General features: G+C 40.8%; 1 protein-coding gene across 2 annotated transcripts in view; it reads right to left on the bottom strand.

Annotated features, from left to right (window-relative positions):
* LOC109902241 (receptor-type tyrosine-protein phosphatase U) overlaps positions 1-18,776 on the bottom strand; it is a 326,293-nt gene that overhangs the window by 27,918 nt on the left and 279,599 nt on the right. For both annotated transcript variants that reach the window (XM_020498440.2, XM_031786469.1), the window contains 6 exons: positions 18,220-18,256; positions 17,442-17,539; positions 16,717-16,833; positions 8,225-8,379; positions 7,694-7,829; positions 6,793-6,942 (listed from right to left, as the gene is read on the bottom strand). In XM_020498440.2, coding sequence (XP_020354029.1) covers positions 6,793-6,942; positions 7,694-7,829; positions 8,225-8,379; positions 16,717-16,833; positions 17,442-17,539; positions 18,220-18,256 — 693 coding nt within the window. The remainder of the gene's footprint in view (positions 1-6,792; positions 6,943-7,693; positions 7,830-8,224; positions 8,380-16,716; positions 16,834-17,441; positions 17,540-18,219; positions 18,257-18,776) is intronic.

Genomic DNA, 18,776 nt, shown 5'->3' with positions numbered 1-18,776 from the left:
AGACCGTTATTGTTTCCCGTCAATAAAATGCATTCAAAACTACTTCCTGCACATTTCGGCTACTTTCTTAGGCTATACAAGTGCTATCTCTTGCTAAAACAAATGTATGTTTACAACTATGCAGTACCTTTAGCAATAATAATAGTAAACTTAGTAGTAGTAAACTCTACTTTAGTAAAGAAAACAAGGTGTGTTGTAATAAAAACGAGTGGTGTCCACTGATTAAATGCAGTCTTTCGGCATTGTGAAGAGGGAAAGCCAGATATTCACAAAGTTTGTGATGAATGACAGGTTGTTTCTTCATGAAAAATAGATTTGGGGTTTAAAATTCAGGGGTTTAGGTGAAGGCGGGTCCTTTTTGTCCCTTAGGACAAGGGGAGAATACAGAATGTTAAGACTACACAAGGGTTAAAATGGTCAACACACACTCTCACAGTCCCCTCGGGAGGTTGAAAATGTTTAACATGGGCTGTCAAATCCTCCAAAAGTTATACAGCTGTACCATTGAGAGCGTCTTGACTGGCTGATTACTGCTTGTTATGGCAATAGCACTGCCGTTGATCGTATGACGCTACAGAGAGTGGTGCGGACAGCCCAGTACATCCACTGGGAACGAGCTCCGTGCCATCCAGGATCTCTATATCAGGCAGTGTGAAAGGAAAGCCCAGAGAATCATTAACCTGTAGTGACACCCAGCCCGTGAACGGGACCGTTATCATCATCTGACACTAATTAGCATAACGCAACGGACATAAATCTTCCTAGAAAATCTTCCTATTCATGAAAATCACAAGTGAAATATATTGGAACACTTAGCCTTTTGTTAATCACCCTGCCATCTCAGATTTTCAAAATATGCTTTACAGCCAACACTTGACAAGCATTTGTGTAAGTTTATCATAGCCTTATGCCTTGCTAGCAGCAGACAAACTTGTCACGGAAATCAGAAAAACAATTAAATTAAATTGTTTACCTTTGATGAACTTTGGACGTTTTCACTCACGAGACTCCCAGGTAGATAGCCAAAGTTCATTTTTTCCCAAAATATTATTTTTGTAGGCGAAATAGCTCCGTTCGTTCTTTACATTTGGCTGAGAAATCGCCCGGAAATTGCAGTCACCACAACGCCGAAAAATATTCCAAATTAGCTCCATAATATCGACAGAAACATGGCAAACGTTGTTTAGAATCCATCCTCAAGGTGTTTTTCTAATATCTATTCGATAATATATCAGTCAGGACAATTTGTTTTTCACTCTGACCGATTGGAGTAATGGCTACCTCTGTATTTTACGCGAGAATCTCTCTCGGAGCCACCATGTGACCACTTACGCAATGTGGCTGTCTACGGCTATTCTTCAACAGAAATGCGTAAAACTACAATGCTGTAGACACCTTGGGGAATACGTAGAAAGCGTAAGCTCGTTGATGGTACATTCACAGCTTGAATAGGGAGTCATTGGAACGCAGCGCTTTCAAAACCTGGGGCACTTCCGGTTTGGATTTTTCTCAGGCTTTCGCCTGCAACATCAGTTCTGTTATACTCACAGACAATATCTTTACAGTTTTGGAAACGTTAAAGTGTTTTCTATCCAAAGCTGTCAATTATATGCATATTCTAGCATCTTTGCCTGACAGAATATCCTGTTTAAAACGGGAACGTTTTTTTTCCAAAAATGAAAATACTGCCCCCTAACACCAAGAAGACTACAGCCACCCAAGCCATAGACTGTTCTCTCTGCTTCTGCATGGCAAGTGGTACCGGTGCATCAAATCTGACACCAACAGACTTGAAGCACCGGACTTGATGATCCCCAAGCCATAAGACTGCTAAATAGGTAACTAAATAGCTAACAAAATGGCTACATGGACTATCTGAATTGACCCTTTTATTTTATTTTTGCACTGCACACTCACAGAGCCTTACACACTCACGCACACTGACACTCCAAAACACACACAACTACTCACTTCATCATTTGCTCACACACATATAATATGCATATACATTTATACATACTCCACACACACGCACACCCACTCAAATACAATCATCATATACGCTGCTGCAACTGTTTTTATTATATATCCGGATGCCTAATCACCTTACGCCTATACATATCTACCTCTATCACTCCAGTATTCCTGCACATTGTTAATATGGTACTGGAACTCCCTGACCCTGCAGACAGTACCTTACTTACTTTCTCATGTTCTTCATATTTATTTATTTATTTTCTTGCGTATTTTTGTTCTACCTTATGTGATTTTTAGTATTACATTGCTATTGATTACTGCATTGTTGGGTTTAGAGCTTGCAAGAAAGGTATTTCACTGTACTTGTGCATGTGTCATTACAACTTGAAACTTAAAAGGGGGGATGCGTGTGGGGCTATTCCAATGAAATGCAGTACTTTGAAATGCAAAACCTTGAATCAATGCTGCTGCTCTTATAGTAGAGTCAGTAGACAGTACTGTTTGGAAGGCTAAGAGAGGAAGTTAATGCATGTGGGAACACAGCTGGTGCTCCTCTGTCCTAATCAAAATCAAATAAAGTGGTTTAAGACCACAACATTCCCGGCTTCCCACAAATCATGGGGGATTTGAATGACAATCACACACTTTTAAAGGTGAGAAGAAACTGGAATCCTTGTTTTGCCATTAGCAAACACACATGCAAAACAGGCAGGCATGCATATACAAGCTCAAATTCACACATGGATGCACATACACCTGCACCAGACCTTAAAAAAAGCATACATTTTCTGAGATCTGTATTCAAAAAGTTGTAGTCACCTACAGAGTAACTATTTGTTCCCCTGGGAACAATTTTTCAGTGGGAACAAACAGTTACTTTGGTGGTGACTATAACTATTTGTGCCTGTGTAATAAACTGTAATTCATTTTGGAGCAACATTATATTTGTATTTAAATGTATTATGGATCACCATTACTCAACCCTGCACCTTAGAGGCTGCTGCCCTATATACATAGACATGGAATCACTGGTCACTTTAATAATGGAACACGAGTCACTTTAATAATGTTTACATACTGTATTTTAGTCAATGCCACTCCGACATTCTTATTTCCATTATTTAACTTTTAGATTTCTGTGTATTGTTGTGAATTGTTAGATACTAATGCCCTGTTGAAGCTAGGAACAGAAGCATTTCACTACACCCGTAATAACATCTGCTAAATATTCTACATTTCCTGGGGCCCAGCAAAATTAAGGCAGTTCATACAATTTTAGAAACATTAGAAGAGATTTCACAACACATTAAGTGTGTGCCCTCAGGCCACTACTCTACTACCACATATCTACAAAATAAAATCTGTGTGTACATCATATCGTATGTTATCACGTGTGTGTTGTAAAGTAGTGGCATACAAGTATTTTACACCATTTTAAAGATACAATTCTCGTTAATCTAGCCACAGCGTCTGATTTCAAAACGATTTCAAAACGATTATGTTAGGTCACCACCAAGCCACAGAAAAACACAGCCATTTTTTCCAGCCAAAGAGAGGAGTCACAAAAAGCAGAAATAGAGATACAATTAATCACTAACCTTTGATGATCTTCATCAGATGACTTCATGTATGTTTTGTTTGATAAAGTTCATATTTATATAAAAAAATCTATGAGTTTACATTGGTGCGTTATGTTCAGTATTTCTAAAACATGCGGTGGTATTGCAGAGAGCCATATCAATTTACAGAAATACTCATAATAAACATTGATAAAGATACGACTATTATACATGGAACTTTAGATACACTTCTCCTTAACTTCTTGGATATAGGGGGCGCTATTTTAATTTTGGGATGAAAAACGTTCCCGTTTTAAACAAGATATTTTGTCACGAAAAGATGCTCGAATATGCATATAATTGACAGCTTTGGAAAGAAAACACTCTGACGTTTCCAAAACTGGAAAGATATTGTCTGTGAGTGCCACAGAACTGATGTTACAGGCGAAACCCAGATAAAAATCCAATCAGGAAGTGCCGCATTTTTTTAAACCGCCTCATGCCAATGACTCCTTATATGGCTGTGAATGGGCCACTAATGAGCTTAGGCTTTCTGTCGCTTCCCCAAGGTGTCGACAGCATTGTGACGTATTTGTAGGCATATCATTGGAAGATTGACCATAAGAGACTACATCTACCAGGTGGTCGCTTGGTGTCCTCCGTTGCAATTATTGCGTAATCTCCAGCAGCAGTATTTTTCCGTTCGCTTCTGATGAGAAACCAACTGTCACGACTGATATATTATTGAATAGATATGTGAAAAACACCTTGAGGATTGATTCTAAACAACGTTTGCCATGTTTCTGTCGATATTATGGAGCTCAATTGGAAAAAAGTTTGGCGTTGTAGTGACTGCATTTTCCGGTCATTTTCTTAGCCAAACGTGATGAAGAAAACGGAGCTATTTCGCCAACACAAATAATATTTTTGGAAAAAATTTACATTTGCTATCTAACTGAGGGTCTCGTCATTGAAATCATCCTTAGTTCTTCAAAGGTAAATAATTTTATTTGAATGCTTTTCTTGTTTTTGTGAAAATGTTGCCTGCTGAATGCTAGGCTTAATGCTATGCTAGGCTATCAATACTCTTACACAAATGCTTGTGTATCTTTGGTTGAAAAGTATATTTTGAAAATCTGAGATGACAGTGTTGTTAACAAAAGGCTAAGCTTGTGTTTCAATATATTTATTTCATTTCATTTGCGATTTTCATGAATAGAAAAAGTTGCGTTATGCTAATGCGTTATAGTTGAAGTATTTTTCTGTCGATTTCCCAGCCAAGCAGGATGAACAAACGTGACGTTTTTCGTCTACAAAAATATTATTTTTGGAAAAAAGGAACATTTGCTATCTAACTGGGAGTCTCCTGAGTGAAAGCATCTGAAGTTCTTCAAAGGTAAATTATTTAATTTGGTTGCTTTTCTTATTTTTGTGAAAATGTTGCCGGCTGCCAGCACAGCCTAGCATAGCATTATGCCATGCTAAACTTACACAAATGCTTGTCTAGTGTTGGCTGTAACGCATATTTTGAAAATCTGAGATGACAGTGTTGTTAACAAAAGGCTAAGCTTGTGTTTGAATATATTTATTTCATTTCATTTGCGATTTTCATGAATAGGAAACGTTGCGTTATGGTAATGCGCTTGAGGCTATGGTTACGCTCCCAGATACGGGATTGCTCGTCGCTAGAGGTTAATGCAACACTGTGTCAGATTTTTTTTAAACTTTGCGGAGAAAGCCAACCATGTGATAATCTGAGTACAGCCTTCAGACAACAAAGCAGCCAAAAAGATACCCGCCATATTGGGTAGTCAACATTACTCAGAAATTTTTAATATTCACTTACCTTTGATGATCTTTATCAGAATGCACTCCCAGGAATCCCAGTTCCACCATAAATGTTTGATTTGTTCGATAATGTCCATCAGTTATGTCCAAATAACTTCTTTTGTTAGGGCGTTTGGTAAACAAATCCAAAAGCGCGTTCAGGTCGCGCCGAACGTTGGACGAAAAGCTCAAAAAGTTCCGTTACAGTCCGTAGAAACATGCCAAACTAAGTATGGAATCAATCTTTAGGATGTTTTTAACATAAAACTTCATTAATGTTCCAACCGGACAATTCCTTTGTCTGTACAAATGAAGTGGAACGTACAAATGAACCTTTCACGTGAGAGCGTCAAAGAGCCCTTATGAGCCCCTCCGTTAGAGTGGAATCTTCAAAACAGGTTCTAAATACCGTTGACATCTCGTGGAAGCCTTGGGAAGTGAAACATAACTAATATTCCAATGTATCTTCAATGAGTTGAAAAACTACAAACCTCAGATTTCCCACTTCCTGGTTGGATTTTTTTCTCAGGTTTTTGCCTGCCGTATGAGTTCTTTATACTCACAGACATCATTCAATCAGTTTTAGAAACTTCAGAGTGTTTTCTATCCAATGCTACTAATAATATGCATTTGTTAGCATCTGGGACTGAGAAGGAGGCAGTTTACTCTGGCACACTTTTCATCCAAAATGTGAAAATGCTGCCCCCTAGCCCAAACAGGTTAAGGGAGAAATAAAAGTTTATAGCCCGTATCACTTAGTGGCCTGCCTAGCACTAAAGACACAATGTTTGTACAGATGTGTAGGAGGAGACTCAGCCTAGGAGGAAGGGTTAAGCATAAGTGCTTGTGTGAAAATGTTTTTGTCTAATGCAGCTGTCTTGACCCTCTGGGAAGAATAAACTTGGTTAAGCTTTCATAGTGTCTGTTGATTTTTTGTATTTAACCTTTAATTAACTAGGCAAGTCAGGTAAGAACAAATACTTATTTACAATGACAGCCTCCCAGGGAACAGTGGGATAACTGCCTTGTTCAGGGGCAGAACGACAAATGTTTACCTTGTCAGCTCGGGGATTCGATCCAGCAAACTTTCGGTTACTGGCCCAATGCTCTAACCACTAGGCTACCTGCCACCCCAAGAATGCTGAGTTAATCAGTCTACGTTGTCCTGTTTTCTGCTACAATGTGTTGGACTTCTGAGCCATGCAGCATTGTTACATCAAGTTCAGGCCAGACACAACTTCTGTCTGATCCCCTCTAGTCCACCAGCAACAAAGTCAAAATATCCAACAGTGCTTCAATTCAGTATTCTAGGTTGGGGTTGCGTGGTGTTGTTTGTTTTGTCTTAACCTTTTCTGTGAAGTCACTGAAAACAAATAGTATTTCACAAGGAAACAGAAGATGTATTATTTCATTCCAGTGTGTGACTGACCTGGAACTCATCTCGTAGCTGGGAGGAGTTGCTCTGAGAGTCCAAACGCAGCATGTCTTTGTAGATGAGTGCAAACTCATTCACCAAGATTGCCGTCTCTCCACACAGACAAGCCTCCAGGATGGCATCATGGATAAATATGTACTGCTCCTGTAGATAAAGAGAAAGGGGTGAGAGAGAGGTGTGTATGGAGAGAGAGAAAGAGAGAGAGGGGAGACGAAAAGGGGTGGAGAGAAAGACAGAGAACAACAAAACAGAGAGAGTAAGAACATGAAGAACATAGGATGATATCACAAAGAAAGTGGGCGAAGTATGATACAGAGGACAAGGGGGGTGTTAGAGAAAGCGAGAGGGAGAGAGATAAGAAAGAGAGAACAACAGAACAGGGAGAGTTAGAACATAAATAACATAGGACCATATCACAAAGAAAGAGTATGAGGTGTGGAAGGGTGGCGAGAGAGAAATCTCATTACCTGCCATGATGTGAATTAAATATAAGCTATAATATTGTACAGTGTATCAAAGAGCGGTGGGAGACTGAATAAATATGTCTAAATAAATAAACATTTGCAGTGTATATATTTCATTAGAGCACCCCTGCAAATAACTACAAATGTAATACACAGCTAAACCAATATTGGATTTACATAATACGATTAAGATATGCTATATCAACGAAAGAAAAGCCACGTGCTTTTGCACTGTGACAATGTAAGCCTTCGCATCTCGGAAACCATCGACCTATACACAAGTCCCAGTGGACGAGCTAGGCTAGAATATTCCCCTCACTCTCTCCGAGTTCCCCAAACACAATACAGAAAATACAGATGTAAGGAGACCAGAGAGGTGTGAATCATTTTATCTTCCCCCACTGAAATGTACTGTAGGCCAGCTCATTCACCTCTGTCTGGATCATGTTAATGCGTCGTGAGCAGAGGGTTTTGACACAGTTGTAGATGTCCACCACACCCTCACACTCGGCCATGTCCAGCATGACGTCCAGCACGATGTAGCAGCCTGTGCGGCCCGCCCCCACACTGACACAGAGACACAGGGAGAACAACATGTCACTGACCTTTGACCCTTTAGGACAAGCCTTCACATACAATACTGTAATAACAGTGTTCAGATAAGGGTTGAAAGCAACTCTTGGCTCTCTCTTTCTTTGGGTGACATGAAAATAATATAATCAGGGCTGGGGATGGATGCAATTCCCCTATACAAGGCATCAGCCACAGCAGGTAAAACTGGTTGAAATAGCGTCCGACTCATAACGAATGTAAAACTGTTTAAAATTGTGTCATTTCAATCAGTTTTGCCCACTGGGACTAAGCTTTAAAGCTTTGAAAACACAAAGTAGTAATGGTTGCATGAGCATTGACAGCTAGCAGGAAGTGATGTACTGCAATGTGCGTTGATTGGAGGCTGGTACCTGCAGTGGACGACCACAGGTCCAGCATCGGGGGGCGTGGATGCTTTGACCCGCCGTATGAAGGCCAGCAGGCCTGTGGCGTGGTAGGGAACCCCATGCTCCGGCCAGGACGTGAAGTGGAACTGACGCACCTCGTGTTTAGCTGAGTAGCCCATCTGTGGAAACACAACATCAGAAGAAGAACAAAAAGAAGATTACATGAGTTACAGTTCCTTCAGAAAGTATTCATACCCCTTGACATTTTGTTGTATTACAGCCTGAATTCAAAATGGAGCAAATATTTGTTTTCAAACCCATCTACACACAATACCCCATAATAACAAAGTGAAAACATGTTTTTATAAATGTTAGCAAATTTATTGAAAATCAAAAACATGTAATTTACCTAAGCATTCACACCCATGAGTCAAAACATTGTAGAAGCACCTTTGGCAGTGGTTACAGCTGTGAGTCTTTCTGGGTACGTCTCTAATAACTTTGCACACTTGGATTGTGCAAAATTTGCCCATAATTATTTTCAAAATTCTACAAGCTCTGTCAAAATGGTTGTTGATCATTGCTAGACAACCATTTTCAGTTCTTGCCATAGATTTTCAAGTAGATTTAAGTCAAAACTGTAACATTCACTGTCTTCTTTGTAAGCAACTCCAGTATAGATTTGGCCTTGCGTTTTAGGTTTGTATTTGTATTGATTATGGATCCCCATTGCAGCAGCTACTCTTGCTGAGGTCCAGCAAAAAAGGCAATTTTAAAAACATTACAATACATTCACAGATTTCACAACACACTGTGTGCCCTCAGGCCCATACTCCACCACTACCACATTTCTACAATACAAAATCCATGAGTACCTGTGTGTAGAGTGTGTATGTTATTGTGTGTGTGTGCATGTGTCTGTGTTTATGTTGCTTCACAGTCCCCACTGTTCCATAAGGTACATGTTTATTTATTTTTAAATCAAATTCTACTGCTTGATTCAGTTACTAGATGTGGAATAGTTTTCCATGTCGTCATGGCTCTATGTAGTACTGTGTGCCTCCCATAGTCTGTTCTGGACTTGGGGACTGTGAAGAGACCACTTGTGGAATGCCTTGTGGGGTATGCATGGGTGTGCGAGCTGTGTGCCAGTAGTTCAAACAGACAGCTTGGCGCATTCAACATGCAAGTAGTGAGGAAGTTAATCTCTCCTCCACGTTGAGCCGGGACAGATTGACATGTATATTATTGATGTTACTCTGGGTACATCCGAGGGCTAGCCGCGCTGCCCTGTTCTGAGCAAGTCCCTTTTTGTGGTATCTGACCACACGACTGAACAGTAGTCCTGTAAAGAAGGTAGAGCAGCGCTTCATTATGGACAGACTTCTCCCCATCTTAACTACTGTTGTATCAATATGTTTGACCATGGCAGTTTACAATCCAGGGTTACTCCAAGCAGTTTAGTCATCTCCACATACTCAATTTCCACAGAATGTATTACAAGATTTAGTTGAGGTTTAATCAATCATCAGCCATTCGTGTAAGTGCTGTGCTTGTTGAATATCCTTCCCGATAAGCATGCTGAAAGTCTGGTATTCTAGTGGTTAGACTGTTGGGCCAGGAACTGAAAGGTTGCTGGATTGAATCGCCGAGCTGACAAGGTAAACATATGTTGTTCTGCCACTGAGCAAGGCAGTTAACCGACTGTTCCCTGGGTGCCGAAGACATGAATGTTGATTATGGCAGCCGCCTGCACCTCTCTGATTCAGAAGGGTTGGGTTAAATGCGGAACACAGTTTTCAGTTGAATGCATTCTGTTGTACAACTGACTAGATATCCCCCTTTCCCCTTGTCAATTTGTTTACTGTAAAATAGCATTGTATCTGGTCAAACACCATTTTTTTCTAAATGTTTGCTAAGGCTGATTGGCTGATTGGTCGGCTATTTGAACCAGTAAAGGGGGATTTACTATTCTTTGGTAGCGGAATTACTTTTGCTTCCCTCCAGGATTGGGGGCACACACTTTCTATTAGGGTTGAATTGAAAATACGGCAAACATGAGTGCCAATATCGTCCGCTATTTTCTACATTAATTTTCCATCCGAGTTGTCAGAACCCAGTGGCTTGTCATTGTTGATAGAAAAATCATTATTTAACCTCTTCAACATTCACTTTACGGAATTCAAAATTACAATGCTTGTCTTTCATAGTTTGGTCAGCGATACTTCTGTAGTGTCAGCGTTTGTTGCTGGCATGTCATGCCTAAGTTTGCCAATTAAAACGGTTTTGTAATGAATGAGCCATCTGATTCAAGAGCGGAGTTAGCATTTTCCTTCTTAATGTATAGGGGGCAGCATTTTCACTTTTGGATAAATAGCGTGCCCAATTTCAACTTTCTGCTACTCATGCCAAGAATATAAGATATGCATATCATTAGTAGATTTGGATAGAAAACACTATGAAGTTTCTAAAACTGTTTGAATCATGGCTGTGAGTATAACAGAACTTATGTAGCAGGCTAAACCACGAGGACTAACCATTCAAATTGTTTTTTTTTAGGTCTCTGTCTGTTCAGTGATTTCTCATTGGGAAACTGTATTTCTTAGAAACTTGTTTTCAGTTCCTACCGCTTCCACTGGATGTCACTAGTCTTTGGAATTTGGTTGAGGTTATGCATTTGTGCAATGAAGAAGTACGGCCATCTAGGAACTGCGTAACACTGTTGAGACTTGAAACGTTGCTTGGTTTGTTGTCTTCCTGTATTGAACACAGATAGACCCGTCTTCAATTTGATCGATTATTAATGTATAAAAATACCTAATGTTGTATTACAAAAGTAGTTTGAAATGTTTTGGCAAAGTTTACAGGCAACTTTTGAAATATTTTGTAGTGACGTTGCGCAATTTGGAAGCTGTTTTTTTCTGGATCAAACGCGCCAAATAAATTGACATTTTGGATATATATGGACGGAATTAATCGAACAAAATGACCAATTGTGATGTTTATGGGACATATTGGAGTGCCAATATGGATTTGGATACCGCTTTAAACCAAATTTCTGCAGCATTAGTAAAGACATGATCAATACATGTTGATGATTTAATTTCTGTGCTGTTTGTAACTACCCTGGTAGATTGACGGATAACCTGAACCAGGTTACAGGCACTGGTTACAGATTGAAGCTTTTTCTTTAGTGGGGAGCTTGATGAAAGCCAGTCCATTTAAATCACCCGGAAAACATATCACTCTGAATCACAAACGCTTTAAACCCCAAAATTTTAATGACTCCAACCTAAGTGTATGTAAACTTCCGACCTCAACTGTAAATAACATGAGCATATCTACAGTGCCTTGCGAAAGTATTCGGCCCCCTTGAACTTTGCGACCTTTTGCCACATTTCAAGCCTCAAACATAAAGATATTAAACTGTATTTTTTTGTGAAGAATCAACAACAAGTGGGACACAATCATGAAGTGGAATGACATTTATTGGATATTTCAAACTTTTTTAACAAATCAAAAACTGAAAAATGGGCGTGCAAAATTATTCAGCCCCTTTACTTTCAGTGCAGCAAACTCTCTCCAGAAGTTCAGTGAGGATCTCTGAATGATCCAATGTTGACCTAAATGACTAATGATGATAAATACAATCCACCTGTGTGTAATCAAGTCTCCGTATAAATGCACCTGCACCTCTCAGAGGTCCGTTAAAAGTGCAGAGAGCATCATGAAGAACAAGGAACACACCAGGCAGGTCCTAGATACTGTTGTGAAGAAGTTTAAAGCCGGATTTGTATACAAAAAGATTTCCCAAGCTTTAAACATCCCAAGGAGCACTGTGCAAGCGATAATATTGAAATGGAAGGAGTATCAGACCACTGCAAATCTACCAAGACCTGGCTGTCCCTCTAAACTTTCAGCTCATACAAGGAGAAGACTGATCAGAGATGCAGCCAGGAGGCCCATGATCACTCTGGATGATCTACAGCTGAGGTGGGAGACTCTGTCCATAGGACAACAATCAGTCGTATATTGCACAAATCTGGCCTTTATGGAAGAGTGGCAAGAAGAAAGCCATTTCTTAAAGATATCCATAAAAAGTGTTGTTTAAAGTTTGCCACAAGCCACCTGGGAGACACACCAAACATGTGGAAGAAGGTGCTCTGGTCAGATGAAACCAAAATTGAACTTTTTGGCAACAATGCAAAACGTTATGTTTGGCGTAAAAGCAACACAGCTCATCACCCTGAACACAACATCCCCACTGTCAAACATGGTGGTGGCAGCATCATGGTTTGGGCCTGCTTTTCTTCAGCAGGGACAGGGAGGATGGTTAAAATTGATGGGAAGATGGATGGAGCCAAATATACAGGACCATTCTGGAAGAAAACCTGATGGAGTCTGCAAAATACCTGAGACTGGGACGGAGATTTGTCTTCCAACAAGACAATGATCCAAAACATAAAGCAAAATCTACAATGGAATGATGAATAAACATATCCAGGTGTTAGAATGGCCAAGTCAAAGTCCAGACCTGAATCCAATCGAGAATCTGTGGAAAGAACTGAAAACTGCTGTTCACAAACGGTCTCCATCCAACCTCACTGAGCTCGAGCTGTTTTGCAAGGAGGAATGGGAAAACATTTCAGTCTCTCGATGTGCAAAACTGATAGAGACATACCCCAAGCGACTTACAGCTGTAATCGCAGCAAAAGGTGGCGCTACAAAGTATTAACTTAAGGGGGCTGAATAATTTTGCACGCCCAATTTTTCTGTTTTTGATTTGTTAAAAAAGTTTGAAATATCCAATAAATGTCATTCCACTTCATGATTGTGTCCCACTTGTTGATTCTTCACAAAAAAATCCAGTTTTATATCTTTATGTTTGAAGCCTGAAATGTGGCAAAAGGTCGCAAAGTTCAAGGGGGCCGAATACTTTCGCAAGGCACTGTAGATATGCTCATGTTATTTACAGTTGAGGTCGGAAGTTTACATACACTTAGGTTGGAGTCATTAAAATTTGTTTTTCAACCACTTCACAAATGTCTTGTTAACAAACTATACTTTCGGCAAGTCGGTTAGGACATGTACTTTGTGCATGACACAAGTCATTTTTCCAACAATTGTTTACAGACAGATTATTTCTTATATTTATAATTCACTGTATCACAATTCCAGTGGGTCAGACGTTTACATACACTAAGTTGACTGTCCCTTTAAACAGCTTGGAAAATTCCAGAAAATGATTTTTATGGCTTTAGAAGCTTCTGATAGGCTATTTGACATCATTTGAGTCAATTGGAGGTGTATTTGGATGTATTTGGATGTATTTCAAGGCCTACCTTCAAACTCATTGCCTCTTTGCTTGACATCATGGGAATATCAAAATAAATCAGCCAAGACCTCAAAAAGAAAATTGTAGACCTCCACAAGTCTGGTTCATCCTTGGGAGCAATTTTCAAATGCCTGAAGGTACCAAACAATAGTACGTAAGTATAAACTACTCCAAAACCGCCACAAAAAAGCCAGACTACAGTTTGCAACTGCACATGGGGACAAAGATCATACTTTTTGGAGAAATGTCCTCTGGTCTGACGAAACAAAAATAGAACTGTTTGGCCGGGGATGCTTGCAAGCCGAAGAACACCATCTCAACCATGAAGCACGGGGGTGGCAGCATCATGTTGTGGGGGTGCTTTGCTGCAGGAAGGACTGGTGCACTTCACAAATTAGATGGCTCATGAGGAACAAAAATTATGTGGATATCTTGAAGCAACATCTCAAGACATCAGTCGGGAAGTTAAAGCTTGGTCATAAATTGGTCTTCCAATGGACAATTTTTATTTATTTTTTATTTTTTTATTTTACCTTTATTTAACCAGGTAGGCAAGTTGAGAACAAGTTCTCATTTACAATTGCGACCTGGCCAAGATAAAGCAAAGCAGTTCGACAGATAAAACGACACAGAGTTACACATGGAGTAAAAACAAACATACAGTCAATAATGCAGTATAAACAAGTCTATATACAATGTGAGCAAATGAGGTGAGAAGGGAGGTAAAGGCAAAAAAGGCCATGATGGCAAAGTAAGTACAATATAGCAAATAAAATACTGGAATGGTAGTTTTGCAATGGAAGAATGTGCAAAGTAGAAATAAAAAATAATGGGGTGCAAAGCAGCAAAATAAATAAATACATTTAAAATTAAATACAGTTGGGAAAGAGGTAGTTGTTTGGGCTAAATTATAGGTGGGCTATGTACAGGTGCAGTAATCTGTGAGCTGCTCTGACAGTTGGTGCTTAAAGCTAGTGAGGGAGATAAGTGTTTCCAGTTTCAGAGATTTTTGTAGTTCGTTCCAGTCATTGGCAGCAGAGAACTGGAAGGAGAGGCGGCCAAAGAAAGAATTGGTTTTGGGGGTGACTAGAGAGATATACCTGCTGGAGCGTGTGCTACAGGTGGGAGATGCTATGGTGACCAGCGAGCTGAGATAAGGGGGGACTTTACCTAGCAGGGTCTTGTAGATGACATGGAGCCAGTGGGTTTGGCGACGAGTATGAAGCGAGGGCCAGCCAACGAGAGCGTACAGGTCGCAATGGTGGGTAGTATATGGGGCTTTGGTGATAAAACGGATTGCACTGTGATAGACTGCATCCAATTTGTTGAGTAGGGTATTGGAGGCTATTTTGTAAATGACATCGCCAAAGTCGAGGATTGGTAGGATGGTCAGTTTTACAAGGGTATGTTTGGCAGCATGAGTGAAGGATGCTTTGTTGCGAAATAGGAAGCCAATTCTAGATTTAACTTTGGATTGGAGATGTTTGATATGGGTCTGGAAGGAGAGTTTACAGTCTAACCAGACACCTAAGTATTTGTAGTTGTCCACGTATTCTAAGTCAGAGCCGTCCAGAGTAGTGATGTTGGACAGGCGGGTAGGTGCAGGTAGCGATCGGTTGAAGAGCATGCATTTAGTTTTACTTGTATTTAAGAGCAATTGGAGGCCACGGAAGGAGAGTTGTATGGCATTGAAGCTTGCCTGGAGGGTTGTTAACACAGTGTCCAAAGAAGGGCCGGAAGTATACAGAATGGTGTCGTCTGCGTAGAGGTGGATCAGGGACTCACCAGCAGCAAGAGCGACCTCATTGATGTATACAGAGAAGAGAGTCGGTCCAAGAATTGAACCCTGTGGCACCCCCATAGAGACTGCCAGAGGTCCGGACAGCAGACCCTCCGATTTGACACACTGAACTCTATCAGAGAAGTAGTTGGTGAACCAGGCGAGGCAATCATTTGAGAAACCAAGGCTGTCGAGTCTGCCGATGAGGATATGGTGATTGACAGAGTCGAAAGCCTTGGCCAGATCAATGAATACGGCTGCACAGTAATGTTTCTTATCGATGGCGGTTAAGATACAATGACCCCAGGCATACTTCCAGAGTTGTGGAAAAATGGCTTAAGGACACAATGTCAAGGTATTGGAATGGCCATCACAAAGCCCTGACCTCAATCCTATAGAAAATTTGTGGGCACAACTGAAAAAGTGTGTGCGAGAACTTTGCAGTTCCATCTTAGCAGCTGTACTCCATAATCGTACAGTGGTGCTTCCACAGAGAGTGGCGGCAACAGTGAAACGATAATTCTGTGTTTGTGCCACTGTCACTCCGCAGAGTTGCTCTGAGCCGCTCCATGGAAAGACCCTGGCGTTGATTGACAGGATGGTCTACTGAGAGAAATTAACACTTCAAGTTCAGGTGCTGTCATTGTAGAAGCAGCAAAGCATCAGCGGTGTGGGGGGGGGGGGGTAAGTAGCTTGAGTTATTAAATCCTCTCACTGCAGGCATATTTAATCAGAGGGCCCTCGATGGTCATCGTCTCTGAGTCACATCGGTCTGTACATCAGGAGCTGTTGTTTATTCTAATCTCTCTAAATCGTATTTATGCATCGTCAGGGAATAAGACAATGTCTACTCAAGTCAGTGTATGCCAACTGCTGCGGTCTCTGCAATGTTTATGAGCATTGGGAATGAGACTGGTACAGGGGCCAACTCAGTAACAAAGGAGAGGAAAGAGCCATAGAGCCAGAGTATTATTTCCTACTATCACCCCTCTTTAGTCAGAGACAGGGTGCTATATGTCCGCCAAGTGCCTTTATCAGAAAGAGGAGTCAAAGAGGCCTCTGTGGAGCCATGTTCTCTGAATAGGATGCCTTCACAACAGAAGCACCTCATAATTGAGACAGATTGACTGCTGGTTCTGTTCAGTTGGACTGATAAACATCACAGACTCTATATTATAAAATACTGCCTGGAAACACTGGATGAAGAAACAATGCCATCATGGTATATTTGAGCAGTATTTGAGCAGTGAAGCCATAAGAAACCCAAATAAGAAAAGAATGAGGGAACGATACTTAATAATAGCTGGGATTTGTCCTGTACAAGTAAAATCCATGTGATACGTCATCGATGTAGACTGACTCAATGTCAAAAATGTGCAGGTACAGCATGGTTGGACTTACCCTCTCCAAGGCAAAAGTACGAATTGTGTACTCTGAAAGTGTGTCCAGCTTCAGCAGTGTAATCTTGATGTCTCCATACATCTCACTGTCATCAGGCCAGTATTTACAGCATTTGACCTGGTCAACAGAGACAAATGACATTTGATCAAATACGCATACAAGGATAGTCACAGAAATGTGTTTTGCATGTGTTTGACCAAGCAGTGTTACTTGTTGGAGAATTATGTCACCTACTGCTCAGCATGAAATAAATGTAAGGAAGAAGACACAGAACAATTATACTTAAATTCAGCTCCAACAAAATCAACCCGTTCTTCCATAGATAGAGGAGGTAACTATAATAGTCTTTAATGAGGGGGAACATAATATCTAAAACTGGGCCACCACTAATGTTTTCCATTAAGGCACAAAGGATTTTTGTAACTTTTTATTTAGGTTAGATGTTTTTTTTATTCAGCTGACGAACAATCCAGAGCTAATGTATCGATTATGGAGTACAGCTGCTAAGAGGGAACAGCAACGTTGATGTACTGATATTGATAGAAACATTTTGTCATCCTAACCACTATTCAGAAGAAAATAACAGGACAAAGACTATAGCATTTACATTCTGCTGGTGTTTCAATTACTCTTATGACTGTCTGAGCAAATAGCAAGGGACCTGCATACAGTACAGAGAAAATGTTATTGTGTCCCCCTTTGCACTGTGTGAGTGTGAGACTCACCCTGCCTATCTCTACCAGTTTAGTGATCATGACGATGCTGAAGCAGTTCTCCTGCCACACCATCCTCCAGAAGTCATACACTGTCTCCTGTTTGGGCCCTATGGGACAAAGAGGGAAAACCATCACATCAACCATCTCAGTCAAAAACAAATTATCAATATGACTAGGGCCAGGATTGTTTCCTGACCACGTGACCTGATACTACTGTACTAAGTCACTTTTCTTGGACACAGGATCAAGGTACATGCAGCTAGGTTATAAGTAGGACCAAAGAGGTTTTTGGTCAGGTCAAATGCCCTACTGTAATTAAAGTTGTGCTGTACAGTGCTTCATAGCAGTGTTCATTGGTCTGTGCCAGCGAACTGTGGCTCAGTATGAGAAGTGACAGGTGAAACAGGAAACGGATCATATGGCCGAGGAAGACACTAAGAATAGCTTACTCACTCAGACTCACAGTCTATCACACTTTCTCTCTCTCTCTCTCACTCTCAGAGAGAGAGTGAGTTTGTGAAAGATAAGTGAGTAGATAGATACGCTAGGAGAGGGTTTAACTGATGCTGAGGTGTGTATCTACACATCCAAACATGCACGCATGGAAAAGCTTGCACACACACAAAAGGGAAACTGGATGATTGACAGAGGGAGATCTGTAGGCTCTCGCTCACACACACACACACACACACACACAAAGGTAGGTTGGTCAACCTCAATTTTACACACAAAAACACACACAATCCCACACACAAGCACCCAACTCCAGACATGGCGGGATACTCACCCTGAGTGGCTATGAAGTGGTTGGATCGATGGTAGCCCTGAAAAAGAGAACATGGGTGACATGCTTAGTAAGCCATCTGTGCCTCAGACAGCGCTTTCAGCATGCCCACGGCATCCACGCACCACCTCAACCGGTCATGGTGGTAACCGTAACCTCCTGAGATTTGACTTCATGCAAGCACAAGTAATATAACTACATAGGGACACTTGTCACATGCTGGAGATGACAAGGCATGCCAGTGGGTATGGGGAAAATGACACAGCTCTATATGCTTACAGGTCACACAAACAATGGGCCACAAGGCAGTCTCGTCTTCCGCAGATATAGGAACGCCTTCAAACGTGCATTCCTCTTTACTTAGCGGTTATCTTTGATTTAGGTTTGGTCGAGAAAAGGATGCCTATTCACAATACCTCTTTCAACTGTATTGCCAGAGTACAATGGTGCTCTTGTTATTCTACTGTAAGATGAGCTACTGGCTTGAAGCTTGGACATGGCTCAGGTGGAAATAGACAAACATCTAAGATTCAATGGCAGATAAAAGGAAAAGAGATGGC

Source organism: Oncorhynchus kisutch, linkage group LG13 (assembly GCF_002021735.2).
Source record: "Oncorhynchus kisutch isolate 150728-3 linkage group LG13, Okis_V2, whole genome shotgun sequence".
Taxonomy (NCBI): Eukaryota; Metazoa; Chordata; class Actinopteri; order Salmoniformes; family Salmonidae; genus Oncorhynchus; species Oncorhynchus kisutch.
This window is presented reverse-complemented; position numbering and strand designations above follow the sequence as displayed.